The sequence below is a fragment of the Telmatherina bonti genome (genome assembly GCF_933228915.1).
Source record: "Telmatherina bonti genome assembly, chromosome: 9".
NCBI classification, from domain to species: domain Eukaryota; kingdom Metazoa; phylum Chordata; class Actinopteri; order Atheriniformes; family Telmatherinidae; genus Telmatherina; species Telmatherina bonti.
In genome coordinates, this window is record NC_136627.1 from 23,118,566 (window position 1) to 23,140,828 (window position 22,263).

At 38.4% G+C, this 22,263-nt stretch overlaps 1 protein-coding gene across 1 annotated transcript in view; it reads right to left on the reverse strand.

Moving 5' to 3' along the window:
- rsrc1 (arginine/serine-rich coiled-coil 1) overlaps positions 1 to 22,263 on the reverse strand; it is a 123,131-nt gene that overhangs the window by 57,818 nt on the left and 43,050 nt on the right. Inside the window, exon 6 of the mRNA XM_079246724.1 lies at positions 11,590 to 11,641. Within this exon, the coding sequence (XP_079102850.1) occupies positions 11,590 to 11,641 (52 nt within the window). The remainder of the gene's footprint in view (positions 1 to 11,589; positions 11,642 to 22,263) is intronic.

The window sequence follows — 22,263 nt, forward strand, 5'->3', positions numbered from 1 at the left end:
TCTCCTGCGTGTGGCTGATTATGAATGCATCTGGTCCTGATGGTTCCTACCATACAAGCCTAAGTCTTACCACAGGCATTGTACAGACATGCATTTTGTGACGTGCATTTAAGCTCTGTTGAGCTTTAATGTCATGGCTTATTCAGTGATCCTGTTCCTAGTTTCCCCTCTCTGCTCTGATTCTTTCAAATACAACCCGGGATTCACCAAGCCATTCCATCTGGAGTGTGAAGGACTCTTTGTACCCCACCACAAATTTCCAGGCACTAACCCTATTTGCCTTGGTTAATAAACTGCTTTCAACCTTTCATCATTTTGGGTTCTGTGAGGTTCCTGTCATGATCTTCTCTTGCAATAAATCTAAACATGAGAGATACATCACAGTGTTCTCCAGAACCTCTTTCGGTGTAAAGCTTAGAAGTATGAATTCAATGTAGACACTCAGTTTTCTCCGTCATATCCAACATGAACATATCAAGGTTGATCATTTTAAAGTTCAATGCTGAGAGACTAATTCCAGGGAATCACAAACATTTTCAAAGCGTCTTGGGCTTTTACAAACTTATATCAGTACTATATTATGGACTACAGCAGTATCGCTGGACCACTAAAGAGATTGACACAAACTAAGATCACCCACTGGACTGTGGAGACTGGAAGAGCTTGTCTGTAGTTAAAGCAGAATTTTGTTTCAGCACTTGTACTGGCAAATTCTGATCTAGTCAGATAGTGCGCAGTCAAGATAGACGCTTCATATGTGGGTATAGGAGGTATGCTTTTGGAGTGAGTTGAATCACATCAGAAACTCCACAGGACAGCAGTATGCACATTGTTGACACAACAGCGGCAGGAGAGAGGGCAATCATATTTTGCATCAGAAACCGCACAACACTTTTACTTTGCAGAAACCACTTTGAGCCATTTGGGTTTCAGTGCACTTCTTGATGAGTGGACATTTACTCCTACAAGGTCCAGTATGATATAAAATCAGCATGGATCCATCTATGTAAGCCACTCTTTACAGAATACTTCCACATCATCTAATCCTGAACATTGGTAAACTAAAAGTTTAACAGCAAAAATAGCAGAAATAAGGTCCAGTGTGGCAGTACTTGAGCGAATCTACTCCAGAATAGGCTTGGTGTGATATATGCAGTTTGTTTGGGAGCATGTATTGTAATTGTTATTTCCATTTATATTTAGGTATTCATTTTCAAGGAAACAACTTTACAAATTAAGAGCATTGAACTTTTTTTTATTTGAACGTATGTTTTATAAAGTTCAACAAAGATTAAGCTATTAAATGGAACTCTTGGTCCATTTAATAGCTTAGAACTTTTGGTCACTAATTCGTATTCTACCTCATCTTTCTACTTCTTTTTAATATTGTGTAATGTTTTTTTTATATTTTTTCTTAAAAGTGACACTTGTAATGTTTGTTATCATTGTGTTATTTTTATGATGTAAATTGATGGATCAAAACAAGTATCAGTTCCAAATATCGGCTAAAGAAAATTGGTAACCTGCAGTGGTCGTTGGCTAAGGCTGATGGGGAAAAAATGGTCATTGGCCATTAAAAAAATCCATATCAGTCAATGCCTTGTACAGATCAATCTAACTCTAGGCCACTCTGGAAACTGGTTTTCAAAACCTGCACTCATTTGTTACTCTCCACTGCTTTTTTTTTTTTTTTTTAATTTTTTTATTTGTACAGCTCTAGGAGCTACTGTTGGCCTTTCTACAGGTTTCCATTTCCACGCATATGGATGGACAATGTCTGAATCAGGAATTGGAAATGGCAATTCGATGTGTGACTGGCTCAAATCAGAGTTTTGTAAAAGAGTACCTACCTTGTGTTGAATATGTACACAACTCACTCATCAGTTCTGCTTCTGGCAAGTCTATATTTGAATGTTCTCTGGTATACAATATCTAATTGTTCCCTTCTAAGGAACATGAGCTGTGGTTTCCTTTAGTCCAACACCATCTCCACTGCTGCTACAGTGAGAAGGTGACTGAGGCTGTATTGCTCAGATCAATGGAAAGATCCCGAGAATATGCTGATGATCACCACTCTATGACTATGGAAAGTCTGTAACAAGGTCTAGTTATCCTTCACAGTTATCCCCAAACAGATTGAATCTAAGAAGCTCTTTACCTGTTGCATCTGTACATTTTGACATCATGAAGATTATCAGTCCTTCTTTGGTGTGCCTCAAGTTAGCAAGGACTGAAGATTTAATCCCACACTCCATATCTCCCAACGCCTGTCTCTAGTATTGATTTGAACCCTGCTTCTGCCTCTTGCTTGTTTTGTGGATCATGGTCCTGCCTTCTCAGTTCATTGTCTTTTGTATTCCCATTGTTGTGGACTGGGAGGGCTATGGTCCACAGGAGTGGTTTTGAGTCCATTGGGCTTTTATTTGGACCTTGTACTCATTTCATGATTTTTTTCCCCATTCCCATCTAGACAAGCCAGATGTGTCTGGGGCCTCTGCCACATCTGCATGGCCACTGCACAGTTCCTGGGCCTGAACCTATTACTCTCTCTTAATAAACCACTTAAAAACTGTCATTGTTTTGGTTTCTGTGAGACTGCTGCCATCGCCTCCTATCCACATTAGGAGTCAGACCTGTTATTTCCCCATGCTTTCAGTTTTGTTTAGTTAAACTGGAGAATGATAAGACATAAAGAGAAAAATTAATCATCAGTCCTCTTCACCTCTTCTATGTTGATACAGTGAACACAAAATTGTCACATCAACAGAAAACTTGAAAACAACAATACTACTAAACAAATCCCCCATCCTTTAATTTTTTTATTTTAACTTATAAGCAGTGACTTTGTAATTCTGTTTAAAAAAAACTGCAATAAATAATATTGTAGTTTTGTAAGCTGTGAAAAAAACTACTATACTGATAAAAAAAAAAAAAATTGTCATCAGTACTCTCAAATACGACCACCAATGTTATCATAAAATCTGGGACACACCTTACTGTGTCACATTGTACCAGCATTCATGTGCATCCTGCTTTATTCATATGAAGCATTACATGTCACAGACATCATAGCCTCATTACGCATGCCATTTTTCTGTCACTCAATTATGAAGGAATGAGGCAAAATAACTGAGCGCTACATGTTGTCATCAGAGGACAGATTTGCTCTTCTGACACAGTAGGTGTGCATTATTGGAACAAAAAAAGACATTCTTTCTGCAGCTGCAGTTCTCCTTTTTTCCATTTATAGAGTCTACACAGATTGAAATCAGTGCCACATCAGTGTTTTCTCATGAACATCAAACCAGGCTCTCAGAAAATACTAGGTGATGGCAACAAAGTTGATCGTAGTGTGTTCTATGATGCAGGTTTGCCCTCACACAAAGACTGTTTTGCCACTGCTGACAGCTCAGAGGTGTATCTCAATTTTTTGTTTGGTCAGTGTCCCAGTAACATCAGATAAACACAAGACGTCCATTGCCTTACAAAACCAGAAATGAATTAAATTACATAAAAATCTCTTTCTGCCTCATTCAAAGAACAATCTGAATGTTTATTTGTCCATTCTGTTATGTGCAAAGGGTAGGGAAACATAATGATGAACTTCCAAAAAAGTGAGTTACATAACCAATTTTGTCAATTTTAAAACCAGCTGGCAGCTAAAACAATGGTTCAGGTGATCAATAAACGAAGGTAATACTGACAGAAACAAGGATTTGTGTTTTATGACTGTAATTCATTTAGATATTGGGCAGCGACCAGAGTTTTTTTCTTGACAGAACAAAAAATACTTGAAAAGTTAAATACTTTTTCAAAAGAGATGAAACACGTAGTTGTGCTTTTACACAAGCACCGTCTTTCTCTCTCAGCATAACTTCACAAAGAACAGCAGTCATGATTAACAACCACAACCACAGTAATAGGCAAAATGCGATTACATTCCTGGCATAATTGCGCAGCACTGGCCTTAACATGAAGAATAGTGTGTCAGGGGGAAGAAATTACTTCAAATCATGAAGGCAGGAAAACATGGGTCAACACTCACTGCAATCCATTTATGTCTAATCCAAGGCCAATTGGGCTGCCACATCCATTAAATCTGTGCAGAAACATTTACAAACACAAACTGAGGAAATTGTTTGATCCGAAAAAACAGATTTCACAGAATAAGATCTGTATCTTCTTTCTGTTTTCTCCTGCACAGATTAACAAGCTATAACATTTGCAGCTATAACATACAGGTGGATACAATTCAGTAATACAGTTGTTAGAAAGTCATATTTGTCGTACACTCTGGATTCTTTACATTCAGCTTTCCTCTCCACCCCCTTGTGTGAAGCCCAAAGAGTCTGCCAGCGGTCCAAAGTAATTAAATTACCAAGGAAAGTTTACTTGACAGCAAATGGTTAGCAAAATTTAAGGTGCTTGCAAATTTGCTTTCATTCCACTTCAATGGTTTTTCTGTATAAGGCTGGTCTGCAAATAATTAGCACATACATTTGCATCAAAATCATTTAAACCATATGTTGCAGAATTATGGAAAGCAGCAAATTAAAAATATTCTTTTTCTGTTATGGAAATGTCGACATGTTGAGAAGAGACAGAAAAAGAGGAAGGAGAGAAAGCTATCGCCATGTGTCTCCAAACACCAACAAGGAGAGTAAAAGGGGGGAGGAGAAAGGAGGGTACAAAAATGATTGCGTTTGGATTTGAACACACTCATGACGGCCTCTCTCAAGAGCTCACCAGATGCTGTTTGAAATCAGCTCACAGAAGAAAAACAAAGCTTTCTCCATCTCTTACTCTCCTTCTCTTCCTCACACATAAACAGAACCAGAACAGTTTCTCCTCAGTGACTCCATCGAATAAAGTATATATATATATTTTGTTCCCTACGGCAAAGCAAGTAAAGTTCTAAACTCATTTGTCAAACAGTTTTGGCAGGCAAGACCATTGATATCAGGAAAAATGACAACTACAACTAAAATATTAAATATTTGACAGAAAATATATCAGAATCTGACCTCAAATTAAAAACAGAAGCAAAACATATGTATCATATATTATCTAAAAAATAGAAATACATATGTGTATGTGTGTATATATAAATGTGCATATGCTGTATATGTTTGCATATATACAGTTGCAAATAAACCAACTGTATGAAGAACAGAAACAAAGTCCTAAACATTACTTCAAATTGACTCTTTAATCATCCCAAAAAATCCAGCTTCGACTATAATTATTTGTCTCTTTCAATTAAATTTAATTCAAATTTATAGCACATTTAAAAACAGCTTCTGCTGACCAAAGTGCATCACAGAACAAAATATACAGATAAAATGATCACAAATAATATTAAAATATTTTTTTTAAAACAAAAACAATAGAACAATAAAAGCCTCAGATTAAATAACAATAAAAACCTACTTATGACATAGCAATGAATAAAAGTGAAAGTATAAAACAGTATAAAAACCCAGGTTCACCTCAAAATGTCAGCTTAAATTAAAGGCCAATGAGAAAAGATGTGTTTTCAGACTGGACTTAAATTGACCTACAGAACGAGAAGTCATGCAATGCAGTTGAGCACTGATTGGTGGTCACTAGCTTACTGTAGAAGCTGCGTTTATTATACCCATAAAACAAACCAAAAATCAATCCTACATAAACCTCTCCTCCGTGTAGTCCTTTGGTCACTCAAGGATTCTTGGAACTGACAAGACACAACTGAACATAAAGACCTTTTTCTTATTGGGGATAGAAATGTTTTGTAGGTACAGAGGACCAAATGCCAAATAAACCATTTATTAAAACACAAATGCTGCTTTAAAGCCCAAACTGATTTTTTGGTGGTCAGAGAAACTGCTTGAAATTAGGGGCTTTAACTAAAGGAAGTGATTGTCTACTTTTGCTTCGAAAAGCCCTTTATCTAACCATCCATCCTGCTCATCTGGAGGTCAGTCCGTCTGCAACCAGGTGAACATCATGGGGGTGGTTTGTTAAAATTTTACTTAGGTGTTTGGGTTCTGTGTATGTAGCCTGTGCCTCTCTCTCTCTCTCTCTCCCTCGCTCTCTCTCTCTCTGAGACATAATTACGAGTGTTGACTGGAACAGTGAGGTAATGGCGCATAAATCCAACTGATCAATGGTTACAGAGACTAAATTACAGGACAACCCTGGGCCATTATCCTCCCAAAGGACAACAGGAAACACATTCCTGCACAGTTACAAGGGGTTTTCTGTTGTTGTTCAGGAATTGTTTAATTAATGTGAATATGGAGGAAGCTGCTTTGTTACGCTTCAACCAGATATAATGATTTATAATTTCACTCGCAAAACCATTCACAAAAAGCGCAACAAATTTCAGTTCCTAACTTGTTGTTAATCAAAAAATCTGTTGTTACAGCACACTTCGACCTGTATTTGTGAATTGTTGCTCAATTTAAGAATCAAAAGTGCAATGGTGTTAAATAGAAAAGCAAAGAGAATGAACGTAACTATTCAATGTATTACCTTTTCAAATCAGGAGCACCATTTTCATGACACTTCTTTTAAAGTGCAATGCCAAACTTCTTTCAAGACCTGAGACCTGTGATTGCCTTTTTTAAAAATTATGATGACCTTGAAAAGCTTCATGTTTAGGTTTTTAAACTGATGTAATATTTTTTTCTACATGTCAAAAACTACTAAGTAAAGGCTTTAATAAATATTGACACATCTGCCAAGTTTGTCAGAAAACCCTGGGGTAATTTCTGAACTCTCCTCAGGTTTTAGTGTAGCAGCTGCTGTTACAGTAATCACATATTTGTGCTAGACAAGCGAATAGCATGTTGTTAGTAGTTGTCACTGGGCAATTCCCTCATGCTTACAAAGAAAAATCCCCTTTAAAACATGGTCATCACTAACTGTTGTTTGGGACAAGCATCTATGTGATGTCCCACAAAAACACTGTACAACAACACCAGTAACAGTCAGTGATAAAGATGGATAAAGCTATAGTATATAAGAATATAGTTGACTTCCTCAAACAATCCTGTGCTGCATGAGTGCTAGATCTAAAGAGATGACAAGAAAAGTGAAAAAAAATGTGAGAAATGAGATGGATGAAGACATAATGTAAAGAATGAGATCTTGTCTTATAGTCTTCCATGTCCATCACCTCTTGTCCTCACTGAACAAAAGGTGGCAGGCTCCTAAATGTGCTGCATTAGCCCTTTAGTTCCAGAGGGGGTAAGGTGACACCCTCCATGTATGTGGTCTGTTCAGCACACATCTGTCAGGGCCTTTGGGGGTGGGCTGGGGTGGTAGGAGGGCTAGTGGGAAGAAGAGGCACAAGGAAGATGCAGCACAGAAGCAGAAGCTTGAGAGAAAAGCTGTGTGTGTGTGTGTGTGTGTGTGTGTGTGTGTGTGTGTGTGTGTGTGTGTGTGTGTGTGTGTGTGTGTGTGCGCGCGTGTTTGGGAACCCTGCTGGGATTAAAAAAAACCCTAATACCTTATATTTACTGGGGATGAATTAGTCCTATTCTACAATCCTGTTAAGACTGGCTGATCACACCCCACTTTGTCTCTTCATATCTGTCACTCAATCAAAAAGCCAATATAAACAGACAAAATCATGGCACAGAGAGCAGAAACTCACTTTAATTGACATGACTGCAAAAAGTACCCACAATGTGTAGAAAGTGTGGAGATTAAACCGGGTGTAGCTGCAATGAAAATAGTTTAGGTTCCGTTTTCATTTTCCCTTCCATTCATCATAATTACCATTTATATGCAAGAAAAAAAACTGACATATAAAACCTTTAAAGGGGATTTCTTTAAGGTAAATTAATATTTTGGGGATGTTTTTCAACAAACATCATCAGCACTACAATAATTATCTTTACTAACAGTAGTAGTGATTAAACTATCATTTAAGTGCTTTAGATGTTTTAACATAGAGAAGGCAAAAACTTAATAAGTGCTGAATAAATGCTCCTGCATCTATGACTGAGCAGCATTGCAAGGACTACTCCTGACATTCAAACCTGGCAGAGAAGAACATTTGCTTATGTTGACTAAAATGAGAAGAGTTCCTTTACTACAAACTCCTGCTAGGTGTCAAACTAAAAAGGGGAGTTAATTCAGACCAGTGAAGCCCTTCCAAGTTCAAGCCTCTGATGAGATCTTAAGGATTGTTTGTTTTGCTGCTGTCAAAGGTTCAAACAGAGAGAAGAAGAAGGTTTTGATGACCCTTGGACCTCAGATCCTAAGTGGGTGTTCTGCAAACACTCCCTATTGACATGTGGATAAGTAGCAACCCGCTGCACAGTGCACAGTACTTATGTTCATTTGAGTGGAAATGGACACTGCTATGAAAAGAGTGGCTGAAAAGAAAAGAGCATAATGCTCAAAGTAGGGTTATACATGGAACTATGAATTAAAGAAAGCATCTTCTTCTGTAGATGGTGTGGCTTAAAAAAAAACTGCTTCAGCAGCTTTAATGTTGGTATTTAAAACACATGAAGAGGTGTGAATGTGAATGCAGATATTAAAAATACACTACAATAATGTGAAATAATAGCAAACTGCATTTGCAAGGAAACTTAAAGAAGTTCCAGATTCATTTAAAAACACAGGGACATTTTTCCTTAACATTGCATGTACGCTGTCCAACTTCAAACAGATGTCATGTGATGTATCAAACGAGACACGCTGAGCAGAGACATTTACATCATCTAAAGACCAAAAGAACGAGTTTTTTAATGATGTATAATGTGCAAACACTCCTCAAACTAACCACTATTCATTATCATCTTTACAATACTCATTTCAGAAATTTAGCAATGCAAGGTATTATTATTATTAATATTTCTAACAAAACATATTGGTGTCACTTATATGAAAGTGGCAACTGGGCTTCTTTGAAAGCTACAGACAGAAGTACTACTACTACTACTAGTACTACTAAGTTATAAATAACAAAATTGTGAAAGTGATCTTGTTAATGCTGAAATTAAAAAAGTGTCTTAGAAATATGGGGTGTACTGTGTGTGTTTGTGTGTGTGTGTGTGTGTGTGTGTGTGTTTAATATGTAGGCCAAGCAGGAAGTGACCCATAAACATATCCATCCAGTTCTTTCATTGGGGGCCAGTGTTGCCCTTCTCATCCCTCTTCATCCTCCTCCACACACAGACACACACATACACACGTGCAAACACACATTCTCAAAGCCCCCAGTGAGTGCTAAGCAGGCCAGCGGGCCAGCCGAGGGGGCTCATTACAGGTCCACAGAGCCCCCCAACACAAAGGCCTGAGCCGCTTTAGCCATGGGATGATCTGCTCTCTACTGACTAGAGAGTCCATAGACGGACAAAAGGAGGGAGAGGGATGGAGGGGATGGGAGAGAAAGAGGTGGAAGAGAGCGGAGAAGAGGAGAGGAGAGCCGCAGGCTTTAAGGATGTCAGGAGACCCCGAGAGAGAAAGCCTGGCGGGCACTCAGAGAGGAACGGAGGGAAGAAGGAGGAGGAGTAGGCTTAAGCTCCTCAGCTACGTCAGGACATTAACATTCACACAACCTCCCAACATCTGCTGCTTCCTTCTTGTCCTCCATCCCTATCTCCCTCTACCCACTAACAACAGTGGGGGGAAAAAACAGTAAGACAGTGAAAGAAAGTGAGAGGACAGACAGAGAGACAATTTGATCAAAAACAGAAATAATGAGAGTAGAATACGGGTTTGAGACAGATGAGGAAAGAAGATTTGGCAGCAATTCACTCGGCATCTGTAGGTTTAGAAGATTTTATTAAAGGTGGAGTATGTAAGATTTTTAATATTTTCTAAATAAATTAACTAATAAAATAATTACAATCACAATTAGATAGTTTATTTTTAACATGTAGGTTCTAGTCCGTCTATATTTGATGCGTTATTAAATTACAAGTTTAATTAATGACAAATGACAAAAAGCACTTTTTTTTTTTAGGCAAACATTTAAGAAGGGTCTTTGTCATTAATTAAACTTTTAATTTAATAAAACATCAAATATGGACAGACTGGAACCTACATGTTAAAAAAAACTACTTAATTATGATTATAGTTATTTTTTTAGTTAATTTATTTTGAAAATATTTAAAATCTTACATACTCCACCTTTAAAGTCAATGCTAATAGTTATGTGATGCAAATGTGATTTAAATTAACAAGAAAACAAAGCGGTGAAAAGAAGAGTCCAGGTGCTAAATACAAACTGCATTATAAGCTAAAACTCTGTTCTCCATTTATGTTTTACTGGAGGGTTTTCTAAGTGGCATGATCATGAGCATCCGACGGCCTGTAACAGACCTTTCTGGATAGACAGCCTTTGACTGAGCCATAAACCTGTTCTTTTGGAAGCCTCCAGGAGGGAGAGGAAAACCAGAAACATGTTCAGTACATTAAGCCCTCTCCTTTAGTCCTTTGTCTGGCCCTGGGCCTGCCTCCACATCAGTCTGGCTCAAAGCCCTCAAAGCCACATGCTAAAATTCACGAGGCTTCACCACCATTAGTAGAACATTAGATTTGAGGTGGCAAGACAGGGAGTAAAGGGTGTGCTACGTTCATATACTTGATCAAGACAAAACTTCCTTTTAAACTGGACTGTAACAGAAGTTCGACTGCCCCCACCCCTTTAATAAGAACAACCCCCCAAATCCCATGTGTTAACTGTGTCAAGTACACACTGTATAATGTATAATGAAGTATGTTAGATATTTCTCACAGAGTTCATTTCAGTAAAATCACATCAAGTGATGGCAGTGTTTTTCTGTGGCCTCCAGCATGGCTGAACAAGTCTTAAGTGAGGTAAGTATGTAGCTGGCGGGTGCTTTATAGATGATGTATAGATGCCTGGTCCTTTCATATATTTCCTGTGGTGAAATTAGAGCCATGTTCTGAAGTGCTCTGTGTATGTGTGTGTGTATGACTGTAAACATGAAGACATCTTTCTCCACAGTCAATCTCTGCCTGTCACATCTGGCTCACAACTCTACCCCTCGAATACACACTGGAATATATACACCATGTGTATGGTGACATCTATGACTTATGTACTGGGAGGAGTGTTTGAAATTAAGCTGCAGTGAATATGGGCCCAGGAGCACTCAAAGTGGAGAGTGTACAATTGTCTGTGTGTGTGAGATGGAGGGGTGCTGTGAGTCTGTGTGTGGGAAAACCGTTATGACACACACCCAAGTCCACAGTACATTAGATTTCCCCAAATTTCAGGGAAACAGCTACAAAATGTGTTTAATTATTTTTTCTGACATTTTTTTTCCTACTTTATGTATATTTAAAAGATTTTACAATGTGATTTTATTCAAACACCAATGAATTTCCTTGTCATCTGAATGCTAATACAGCTCTCATGGTTGAAAAGTTACGAAGACCAATTTTTGCTGAGAAAATAGATTAAATCAGTATATTAAGGCTGCACACACTACCTGAAACTTATTAGGCCTAAATTAGTGACTAACTGCAACATGGATGTGCCAGGTTATACCAATAGAAATGAACCATACAGACAAAAAGAAGAACATTGCTAATATTATTATATTATTATTCACTTACCTGCGGCCTGCAGAACCAACTGCATCCGGACCTTAGCCTGCTCAGCTGGAGTCTGTAGGAAAGTAATAAAGATTAAATTAGGCAATAACAGCAACAATGAAAGCTATCAAATAGCTGCTTGACCAATAATCATTGTTTGAGAGCATGTTAAGGAAAAATGAACAAAAGGCACTTTAATTATAGAAGGTGCAATAAGTGAGAAAAAACTTAAATATGTTTACAGCTGACAGTGTTGCAGGAGTTTTCTTTTCAGAGTAGAACATCTTGAAAACCACCAAACCCCATTTGTTTTATTAATAATTGAATCATTGTTTACATTTAAAAGAATGACTGACTAATTTAAACAACAAAGTGAAGGTGTTTCATTAAGAGTTTGTGGTTACAGGATGAGAATTTTTCTAAATGACTACAACATACTGGTTGCAAAGCCCAGTTATTCTCAATTTAATGGAATAAATTACATATCACTAGGAATCTTAAAGACACATAACATAACTTTTGCCATTTTCCCCGTAACGCGCTCCCTATCGACGGCTAAATCAGCATCTATATTTGCTTCCGACCTGACCTGTCCAGCCAGCAAAAAAATCTTACGATGACTCTTGTTTTTGTCCCTTTCTCTCTTTTAATCTTCTTGAGTTTCTTTGCTGAATCAGCGACATTACATGTTCAAAACAGCCAGTGTGTGTGAAGCAACATCTGCTGCAACGTCACACAATGTCCTTGATGACAAAGTTGTATAGTGCAGTTTCTCAGCCTCAGGATGATGGTGGCCAGCAGCGGCTCCAGAAATGCTCATGACAGATGTCACAGTGTCATCATGCGAGTCTGGAACGCTGGAAGTTTTATGGTCAGGAAGTTAGGTAAGAAAAAAAGAAATCAAGAAACTACCTAAAACTAAAACTTCTTGCAACCCTCAGTTTGCTCAGTTCTTTTTTATTTAATGTGCCAATTGGTCACAGTCAAACCATGTATATCGCCCACAATCCACAGCAACACAGTCCTTTACATCCCCATTATATCTGTCAGATTACAAATTAGTACATTCCTAAAAGGTTTAAACATGGTGGGCTGAGCTTGTCAATACTGAAATTACTTGGTGGGTTCTGTGATCAGAATTACATTTGTTAATTGTTTTTAGGTCCTTGGGTACTTAGACCTCAAGTTAATTAGTCGTGCATGATGAATCAGCCCCCGAGTCATTCCAAATTGCTCTCTAAAGGATGATCTACTCATTTACTTTGCCACGCCGCAGCTTGAGAGATCACAAAGCACAGGAGAGACAGCCACCACACTTACACAACGTCATCTATGTGATCTAGCACTAAAACAGCTGTGTCCCTTAGGCTAAAATATATTTTACCCATGATAATCTTTAACTGCCACTATTAGAGTGAATGTTCCTGTAAAATGTCCTCATGGAGCACCAAGGGACAACTTCACCGAGTTACAAGTCTCGTCATCTGCTGGTATAAAACAAAAAACAAAAAAAAAAAAAGACAAAGTAAAAACAGAAAGCAACATCTCTGACACACCAGGGAGAATCAATGAGGAAGAGATGAAGAGAAATTTAGAGACAAAGAACGAGGGAGATAGAAGTGAGAGGGGAAGAGAGAAAACAAAAGCTGCTGTAACAAGTCTTTGGAGAGTTGGATAAGAGGGCACAGAGAGCACATTTTACAAAGATCACAGCCAAAGACTCAACATATTCCCCTTTCTCCTGTGTGTGTGCGTGTGCGCGTGGGCTTCTGTGTGCACATCAGAAACATTTAGCAGGCACGAACGAGGGAGGGACGTGTGCTTTGACAGCTGTATTGGGAGGCACAGCCCTTTTTCCTGACATGCCTTCAAAAGGGTCTTGCTGTAATTCCAATATCATTGCTATTAGATTTGAGGGTCTTAATTGTCAAGAAAGAATGATGGCTACGACAGGGCACGGAGCTATAAAAGACGAGCACGGTGCAGATTGCTCTCAGAGGTTTTTTTTTTTTTTTAGAGCTGCCGTGGCAAAGCGGCCCTCGTTACCATGCAGCAGCGGAGACTGTGTGTAGGATTAGAGAGAAATTAAATGCTAATGGGGACGGGATCTGAATCTGCTGCCTGGGAGCATCATTTAGTCGACAGGGCCAGGGCGTCGCTGACAGGCAGCGATTCCTCCCTCCTCCACCTCCTACTCACCCAGCTCTTTCCATTCCATCTCCCGGCTCCCCACACGCAGCAAAAAATCTGATTTATCAAACTGTAAACTTGTCACTTTGTAAAAATGTCACTTTTCGGTGGCAGTCAGGGAAATATAATGACCCTCTTTAATGTAGTGATGTCAGGGTTCTGTATCCTAGACAGAACGCACATCAAGGCACTTGCACAGACCGAGGCGCAGTTTTTGCAACTTGGAAGTAAGTGCGTGTGCGTGTGCACAAGTATGCGTGCATCCTTAGCAGCAGGTGACATACAGGTGGATCATACTTAGACTGACACACTGCTTGATGACTCAAATTGCAATTGCTTTTTGAGAACACGAAGAACCGATTAGGCCATAATTAAGAGTTATACTTTTTTTCTTTAAGCTTTATTTTTCCACATGTACAGAAAGTTTAACAGCAAGAAGGGAAATTTAATGCCACTGGATTTAACAGGATTTAAACCCAGTTTAACATTGTTAGGACTTAGCCTTAGAACAATTACAATGACACAGAAATCAGTCTTGGTACAATCAGTCACTTGAAGCAGTAACACACCACATGTGTGTTGCTGTGCAATCATTTTAGCTACAGTTTATTACGCCCACTCAGTAATTACATTAGCATTTGTTTACATTGGCCTTGAGGCATATTTAAGTCCATGTATTGTAAATGCAAACACATACACGTGCACGCTTCTGCCAGTTCCTCGAGGGGTAACAAAATATCAAATCACGCTGCTGCTGCTACTGTACACTGACCGTCAGGCTTGAATTCCCTTGCATCTTATTTTTCTTACGACATTCAACACTAAAGTGAAGGGAACTGTTCCCTCATAACAGCGGTGATTAGACTGCAGCCAGTGAGGTACAACATGTTTGGCAGTTTTAACAGAAGCTATAAAAGACATCTTGTATCTCAGTGTGATCCTGTGTAGATCTGCTGTTTCAGTACAAGCCAAAGACAGAAAGAAATGTTTTTAAAAGTAGGGAAAAAATGCTGCATTTTTTTATTGGCAGTACTAAATAAAAGCTGAGTAGATAACAGGCTAATTAATATAAAATTAAGTGAAAGGTACTTAAAAGGTACCGTGCATTCACACAATACATGCACAGACACACACATTACATGTTTTTATTTTCCAACAAAGTATATTTTCATTGTAATTCATAACTGCATGCTCCCTCTCTGCGCACTTCATTAGTAAACATTTAAAATGCGTTAATTGTGCTCCCAAGAGGCAAATCTGCGTTCCCACAGTGGGAGAAAAGCACCCACTGCATCTGAAGTTAGAAATGTGTCGCACTGACGTGTGCAAACAAACATATGACGCTAGGAGAAGAGATCGTTGGTGTGTGCATGTTGGGAGGTAAAATTAGATTATCACACCGTGTGGAAAGGGGGAAAAGACTGAATAGGATAAAAGACAAAGAAAAATTCCTTATTTTTCTTTGGCACTTGGGGAATATAAAAGACAAAAAGAGGGAAAAAGCGAGAGAGACAAAAGGCAAGACAAGACTAAAAGCGGCAGCATTCAGCAAAGGTTAATGCGTTACATTACTAAACAATTCAAATACTAAATGGGCTCCACTTACATACAGTCATGTTTTCAACCTGAGGAGAACCAAGTGCTTTGCAATAACTGATACGTATATATACATTCACCCAAATACTTGTGCTTGAGAAAAAAAAAGACCCACCAGAAGCTTTACAAGACCCGTAGTAAATGTACAGGAGAGATGTAGGAACCAGTAGTCAGAAATGACTGGGATGATACTTGCTGATCAGCAATTTCAGAGACAGAAGCAGTGCAAAGGTGCTTATGATCAACTGTCTTAATACTAAGAATCAATTATTATAAAGTAAAAACGTAGAAATATTATAAGTTTTGGTAGTTTGGTTTGCAGTTGTATCTGTTGTGTGGTACCTGTCATTCACCTCAGTTCCAGAGGTGAATCCAATGTACCCTGCCTCTTGCCAGCTAGTTGCTGGAATAGGTTTTAAGTTCCCTGAATTGGACTTAGCAGTGTGAAAAACAAATGAATGAGTGATTTGGATATTGTCACATTTTTAAACAGCTTTGGGTTTACCTCCCTAGACTGAAAAGAGGACAGATCTGGAAAAACCCTTAACAATCAAAAAAGTCTTCAGCTCTATCTCAGTCATGCAAAATGGCAAGCCCATTGGGTCCAGGCAGATGTCCAATTGAGTTTTACACAAACATTTTCATCCAAATTAGTCCCTTTCTTACTTGACATGTCCAGTCACACTCTGGAAGAGTGGGCCTTGCCACAAACTCTTACAGAAGCTAATATTACATGGAAGGTCCAACCTGACAAGACAGCCAGTGACTGTGGCTCTTAAAAGCCCATATCACTCCTCAATGCACTGGCTGAAGTGCTAGCCAAGATTCTTGCTATTACGCTTGACACTGTCATGTTATATATGGTTTCCTCAGACCAGACAGGCTTTATAAGGGATCATCATTCTTTTTCCAACATTCGCAGACTCCTCACTGTTGTTCACTCTTCTGCATCCTCAGTGATTCCTGGGCTGGTGATCTCCCTAGATGCAGAAAAAACATCTAATCGTATTATGAGGTCATATTTATTTGTTGTACTGGCAAACTTTGGATTCAGACCCAGACTCATATCATAAATTTGGATACAATAAGCATCACTTAAAGCAAGGGTTATTGCCAACAAACTGTGGTCCAATTGCTTTTCTCTGGGACCAAGTCCCATGTCCCCTCAGCACACTGAAAACCTTCATATGCAGATGACATACTACTCTACAATATAGAACTAGAATCATCTGTCCCTGATATTGTGAATATCTTTTATTGATTTGGCAGATATAACTTGACCCTTCTAAAAAGTTTTTGTTTTCTGATTAATAAGTTAGTCCTTCAAATCACATAAGATTTACCCTTTAATCTCTATAAAGCATGATTTAAATATTTGGGACTTAATGTTAGATGTCCCTTTTCTGGCCTTCTTATTTTTAATTTAATTTTACTTTTATTTTAATTACTACCAACATATATTTTCAGTGTTCTATTTATGTAATACTTGTAAGTAGTAATAGTCAAGTTTTTATGAGTGTACCTTATCACGCACTGAGTTATTATTTATTTATTATTTTTTTATTGTTACTTTAACTTGGAGAAGAAATTTTACAAAAAATGCCACTTGGTTAAAGTCTATGATTCTTGTCCTTTCTCTCAATCAATATGTTTTAAAAAAGACAAACATTAATGTGAAAAAGTACACATTTAAAAAATGAACAATAATAATAATAAATATGTTCAGAATTCATGCCCCACAACCCCTGAAGCAAGATAAGAGGTATAAAAATTGGATGGATGGATGGATGGATTTTCATGTTGTTTTATTGTTTTACAATTATACATATAAATGTGTAAATCTGAATATTTCTTATAAAATACCAGAAAAAAGGTTCAAAAAGGGAAACAATTGAATTAAAAAAAACACACACTAGACATATTAGCGACCCTAAGTTATATTTAGTCACTGAAATTTTTGCAGCAATGACAGGCTTGAAAAGTCGCTTGTATCCATCTTGAAGCTTTTTGCACCTGTTGCAGCAGTTAAATCCACACTTCCTGGAGTCTTTTTTTCCTCCATTTTAATTTCCAGTTCTCTCCAAAAAAACTGAGGACACTTCAACATGTGGTTTTGAGAAGGCATTACTTAAACCAACACCTTCTGATTGCCAAATGACTGCCAGTAGAACAGGAACCCCCCATTCTAAATGTATAAATAAATTCCATGGGCTTATTTCCTCAATTATGTAATTAATAGGCACACTCTTTGAAAAAACATCCTTTTCAAGAAGCTGCCATAAAAAATCTACCAGTACTTGTTTACTACATATAACTGCTGAACTCAGACTAACTTAGCTCTTAATGTGACAGGAAGCCCAACATGCGCACCGAGCTCGTCCGCTTACCTCATCAGAGTGATGACAGACATACTGAGGCACACTTAGTGAACTAAGTGCCCTGTATCTGTCCCATTAGTCAAAAATAAACACAACCCATTAGAAAAATAAATTACCCTCACTCTGCTTAGTAAAGACAATGCAAACCCATGTATAATGAGCATGCAGGAAATTTCATCTATTTGTAGCCATGCTCTGGTCAAAGAGACCATTATGATTATCTTTATTATCATTATCACCAAGCCTGAGGCTAGCAAGACAAAACAAAGATTAGTGGGTCAGTACACACAGGCAGAGCAAAGGTTAGATGGGCTGTGTCACATCAGATGGTTGTATCCATGTCTCAGTAGTTTACCTCTTCTTTTATGAGTGAACAAATTAGACAGAAAATTACAGAATGGAAGAAATCCTAACATTGTGATAAAGATGTTATGAAGTTCAACAGCAACAGGTGTTCCTTGGACACATAATTTGTTCACTTCTCTCTTTTTATAAAGTCCGTGTTGTAAATATAGTCCTTTCATTAATCCACTAGCTTATCAACCAAAACCTGTGCAGAGCCAAAGAGGAAAAAGTGAGGAGTGAAGTACTGCTGGTCTGGGTGATAGTAAGCTATCATCACCTAGGCAGCTCAGTAGGCGGCATTAACTCAGCTCATGTCTTACACGGCACAACTTAGCAAAACATGAGGGGAATATGTCACTGTGGATTAACATCTAAACTAACAAGCATTTCCCTAGTTTATGCAGAAGTAGGCAGGAGATGAGTAAAGCAAGATGGTAAATGGTTGTCGGTATAGCCTTAAGAACCACAGAAGTCAAACTGAGGCTTGGAAGACCAACAGACTTTCTGAGAGAACTACTCTTATAAAAGAAAATACAAAAACCAAGCACGATTTCAGGAAGATCTTGTATATACAAGTGGAGAATGGTGTGATAAAAGTAATCATTGACAGGAAACCTTTCCGCATCCTCATGCAGAAACTATACAACTAAAGAAGAGGGATGCATTGTGGAACCAAGCTTTGTGGCTTTATGAAGTTCAGTAATAATCGGTTCCTATTTCTTTATTGGTTTTTTTAAACTATTTTAAAAAATGGCAATAAAACGTAATCTAGTTGAACAGCTAAACAATTATGTGATCTTGAAAATCAAGAAATATTTTACTCACTCATTTATTCACATCGATGTTAACTTTTAAATGTCACTGTGAGAACAAAATGCTGTTCAGAGAGCGCATGCGACGTTAACACGGTTTGATTTTTACTGTTGATTTCAACTATATGAGTTGAACAATCACGTGTCAGTTCTCCACTGGGCGAGGTAATTGCTCATGGTCCTTTGTAACCATCAAAATTAATTTAAAGTGAAAATGCAGTCAGAGTTACTCAGTGGCAAAAATGATTGTGTCATTCACTGTCATTCAGTTGTGTCAACATTCATTTGCTACATCAGCTTGACAAACTTAACAGATCATTAGTTTTCAGGCAATTATATGTTTTTACAGGCCAACTGACAAAATACCAAGTCCAAGTGGCAGCAGAGAGAGAAGCGCATTTCCCCATTACGTTTTTTTTCTTTATTGTTATTTCATGCAAAAAAAAAGCAAACAAACAAAAAAAGACATAAGGTAGCACATGGACAGCTCCATGACCTCTTTTCCATGCAAACTTGCATTCAGAGTCAGTTTTCCAACAACATAAAAGAAGTTTTAATACCCTCACGGAGAAACAACTATTTTCACAGAGAGACCATCCTGGCCTCAGAGACACACTGGGACCCCTCTATTCTTATTCCCATGTCATTTAAAAAAAAAAAAAAAAAAGAGTCAGGAATATAAATGAATATATTAGTGAAATGTGGTTTTGAGTAAACTCACCTTTCTTTTCAAATGTCTTTAAAGAAACCATCCAGAGGAAAATAAAGGGGGTATCAATGACATCATCTGTCCGTCTACTGTAACATTAATCCTAATTGCGCCACTGTAACCATCATTTTCTGTCAATAAACTGTTTCAATATACACAAATACACACCACCCACCACAACTAACTCTCTTTATCCTGCAGTTGATATGCTCAATATTCATCTCATTATATTTTTAAAGTCTTCATCTGTTTCCATTTTCTTTTATTTGTTGAATTCCACTCGGGCTTCCTCTGCTTCTTCTCTCCTTCCGCTCCACCACCCTCCTAAACAAATACACAGATATATCTCATACCCAAAAGAGGACAGGGGAAAACAGAGCCCCTAGAAAATGCAATATTTCTGTTTTTAATATCGTGGGCTATAAGATCAGGGCAAGGATGGGTTCCATGGCAATATGTTTATTTATATATTTTATAAGAGGTTAAAAAAGTCTGCCTATCAGTGTATGCATTTCCAGGGCCTGAGCCACTGTATCTGAGCTCATCTTATATGAAAAATAATGTTGTGTATGGCTATACTTTTATATATAATGGCAATATGGGATCAGGGCTCTTTTACAATGTGCCATACTTCAGGCTAGGGCTAACAGCATTTTATGACCCGCCAGCAGTTCATCTTCATGTCTCAGGCAGGCAGGAGCACTGCATAATAATGTCGTTTCCTGACTCCAAATGCTATTTCACAGGCCGAGGCTCATTTCTCAAACTTCACCACTTTTACAATTTCCTAAACTTTTATTCCCGTCATTATTACCAACAAGATTTCATTACGTATTTAGAATGTAAACAAGTCTGAGTAATGACACACCCAGTCTCCCTGGAATCATTGCCGGTGATGGCTCTGCCGCTATCTCAGGCGCGTGTATTTATGCAGAAAAAAGAAAAGTACAAACACACACACTGAAATATGCACATGCTTACAAGTATACAAAACTCCATTCACTTTGGTTTGCCCACATGCAAACACCACGCGTGCATGCATACACCCACAATCTGGCCCAGACAAGAACTTAAAGGCACTCATTTACTAAGCCACAAGTATGTTTGTGTGCGTGGGTGCGCATGCACGTACGTGTTTCTGATAAAGGGGGAGGTGGTGGGGTAAAGGGGGTGGAGGAGAAGGAGAGTTTTATACTCAACTCACATAAATCATGTAGGAGAAAAATGAGCAAATGTGCAGGCTAACTCATCTTCTCTCCATCCGGAGAAAATGAAATTCACTGGAATACCTATCAAAACTGCAATCATCCAGAGATAATATCTTCTTTGGTCTATCTGCACTTTCCGATTTAATTTCCTCCATGCCCTTGACATCCAGCGATACCATTAAGATGAAGCACATACAGTAAGGGAGTAGTTCTCACGTTTTGATATATGAGATCGCTGTGCTTAATGTAATATCATCATTTGAAAATTAATGTAATCTTTCTTTTGTTTGGGAAGCTCCTCGCCCTCTTTTTGGAGCAAAACTGTGATGGGGTTTGTGATGGGGTTTGTGATGGAGTTTGTATACTGTGGATCCCCCCCCCACCCACCCACCTTCCCTCTTGTTCTGTGCTGAAATGACATGCAATTATGTCCGGGCCTGCCCCAAGTCAGAGGTCACTCAAATTACTCTATCATTTAGTTTTGCATCAAGATGAGAGAAAAAGGGAGCGACCCCCCACCCCACAGCCACAACACACACACCCTTTCTTGCATCCACATATTTCAAACACCCACAGCTACATCAAAAATCATGATATCATTAGTGTAATAAGCATGGAAATCTGTTTATAGATTATCAGCAGACCCCCCCCCCCAAAAAAAACACCTCCCTGTTATCTGTCCAGTATCTCTCTATTTGACCCGTTTTCACATCGCTCTCATCTGCAATTATATTAAGAACAAGGAACACAAGAAATAGCGGTAAAGAGAAAGTTCAGGCAAAATAAAGAAATGAAACACTTGTAAACAAATCTGAGCTTTCAACTCTCGTCAGACTCCAAGTTAACTGACTGCCATACTGAACTGTTGTGTGTGTTTTGTCCTGGCTACAGCTGTTGGTCCCTGTCTGTCATTAGGCCAAGCAGGTCATTTGCCTCAGTAAACTCTTCAACTCACCAAGGGACACTCGGACATTGACCATGCCTGAAGGGGGCCATGTGGGGAACAGCCTGAAGACACATCAAACATAAAAAAAACAATCTCTTCTAAGATCTCTTTGCAGATAAAGGAAACTCACCTTCATGTCATGCAGTATCTGAGATCAGTCCTAACCCAGAAAATCTGACTTTCTTTTTGTATGTTATGATTTTAAATTTATTGCAACATTTAAGCACTTTAAAAAATGTTCATTCTAGAAAACCTTCCAAAATGTAATCATTCTTCTACAAAACTTTTAGGACCTACGATGTCAGATACGAAGATCGTGTAAATTCCACATCGACGCTGCAGATTTGCTGTGAATCATGACCTCAATTTAACCTGAGTTCACTGACTGACCTGTAAACCAGCCTCCACATCACCATTCAACAAACCCCCCCAAGACCAAACACATACCCCCTCCTTACTCTACTCTGCCTTCTACTTTCATCCTTCCTCAGGCATTGTGCATGGTAGAACG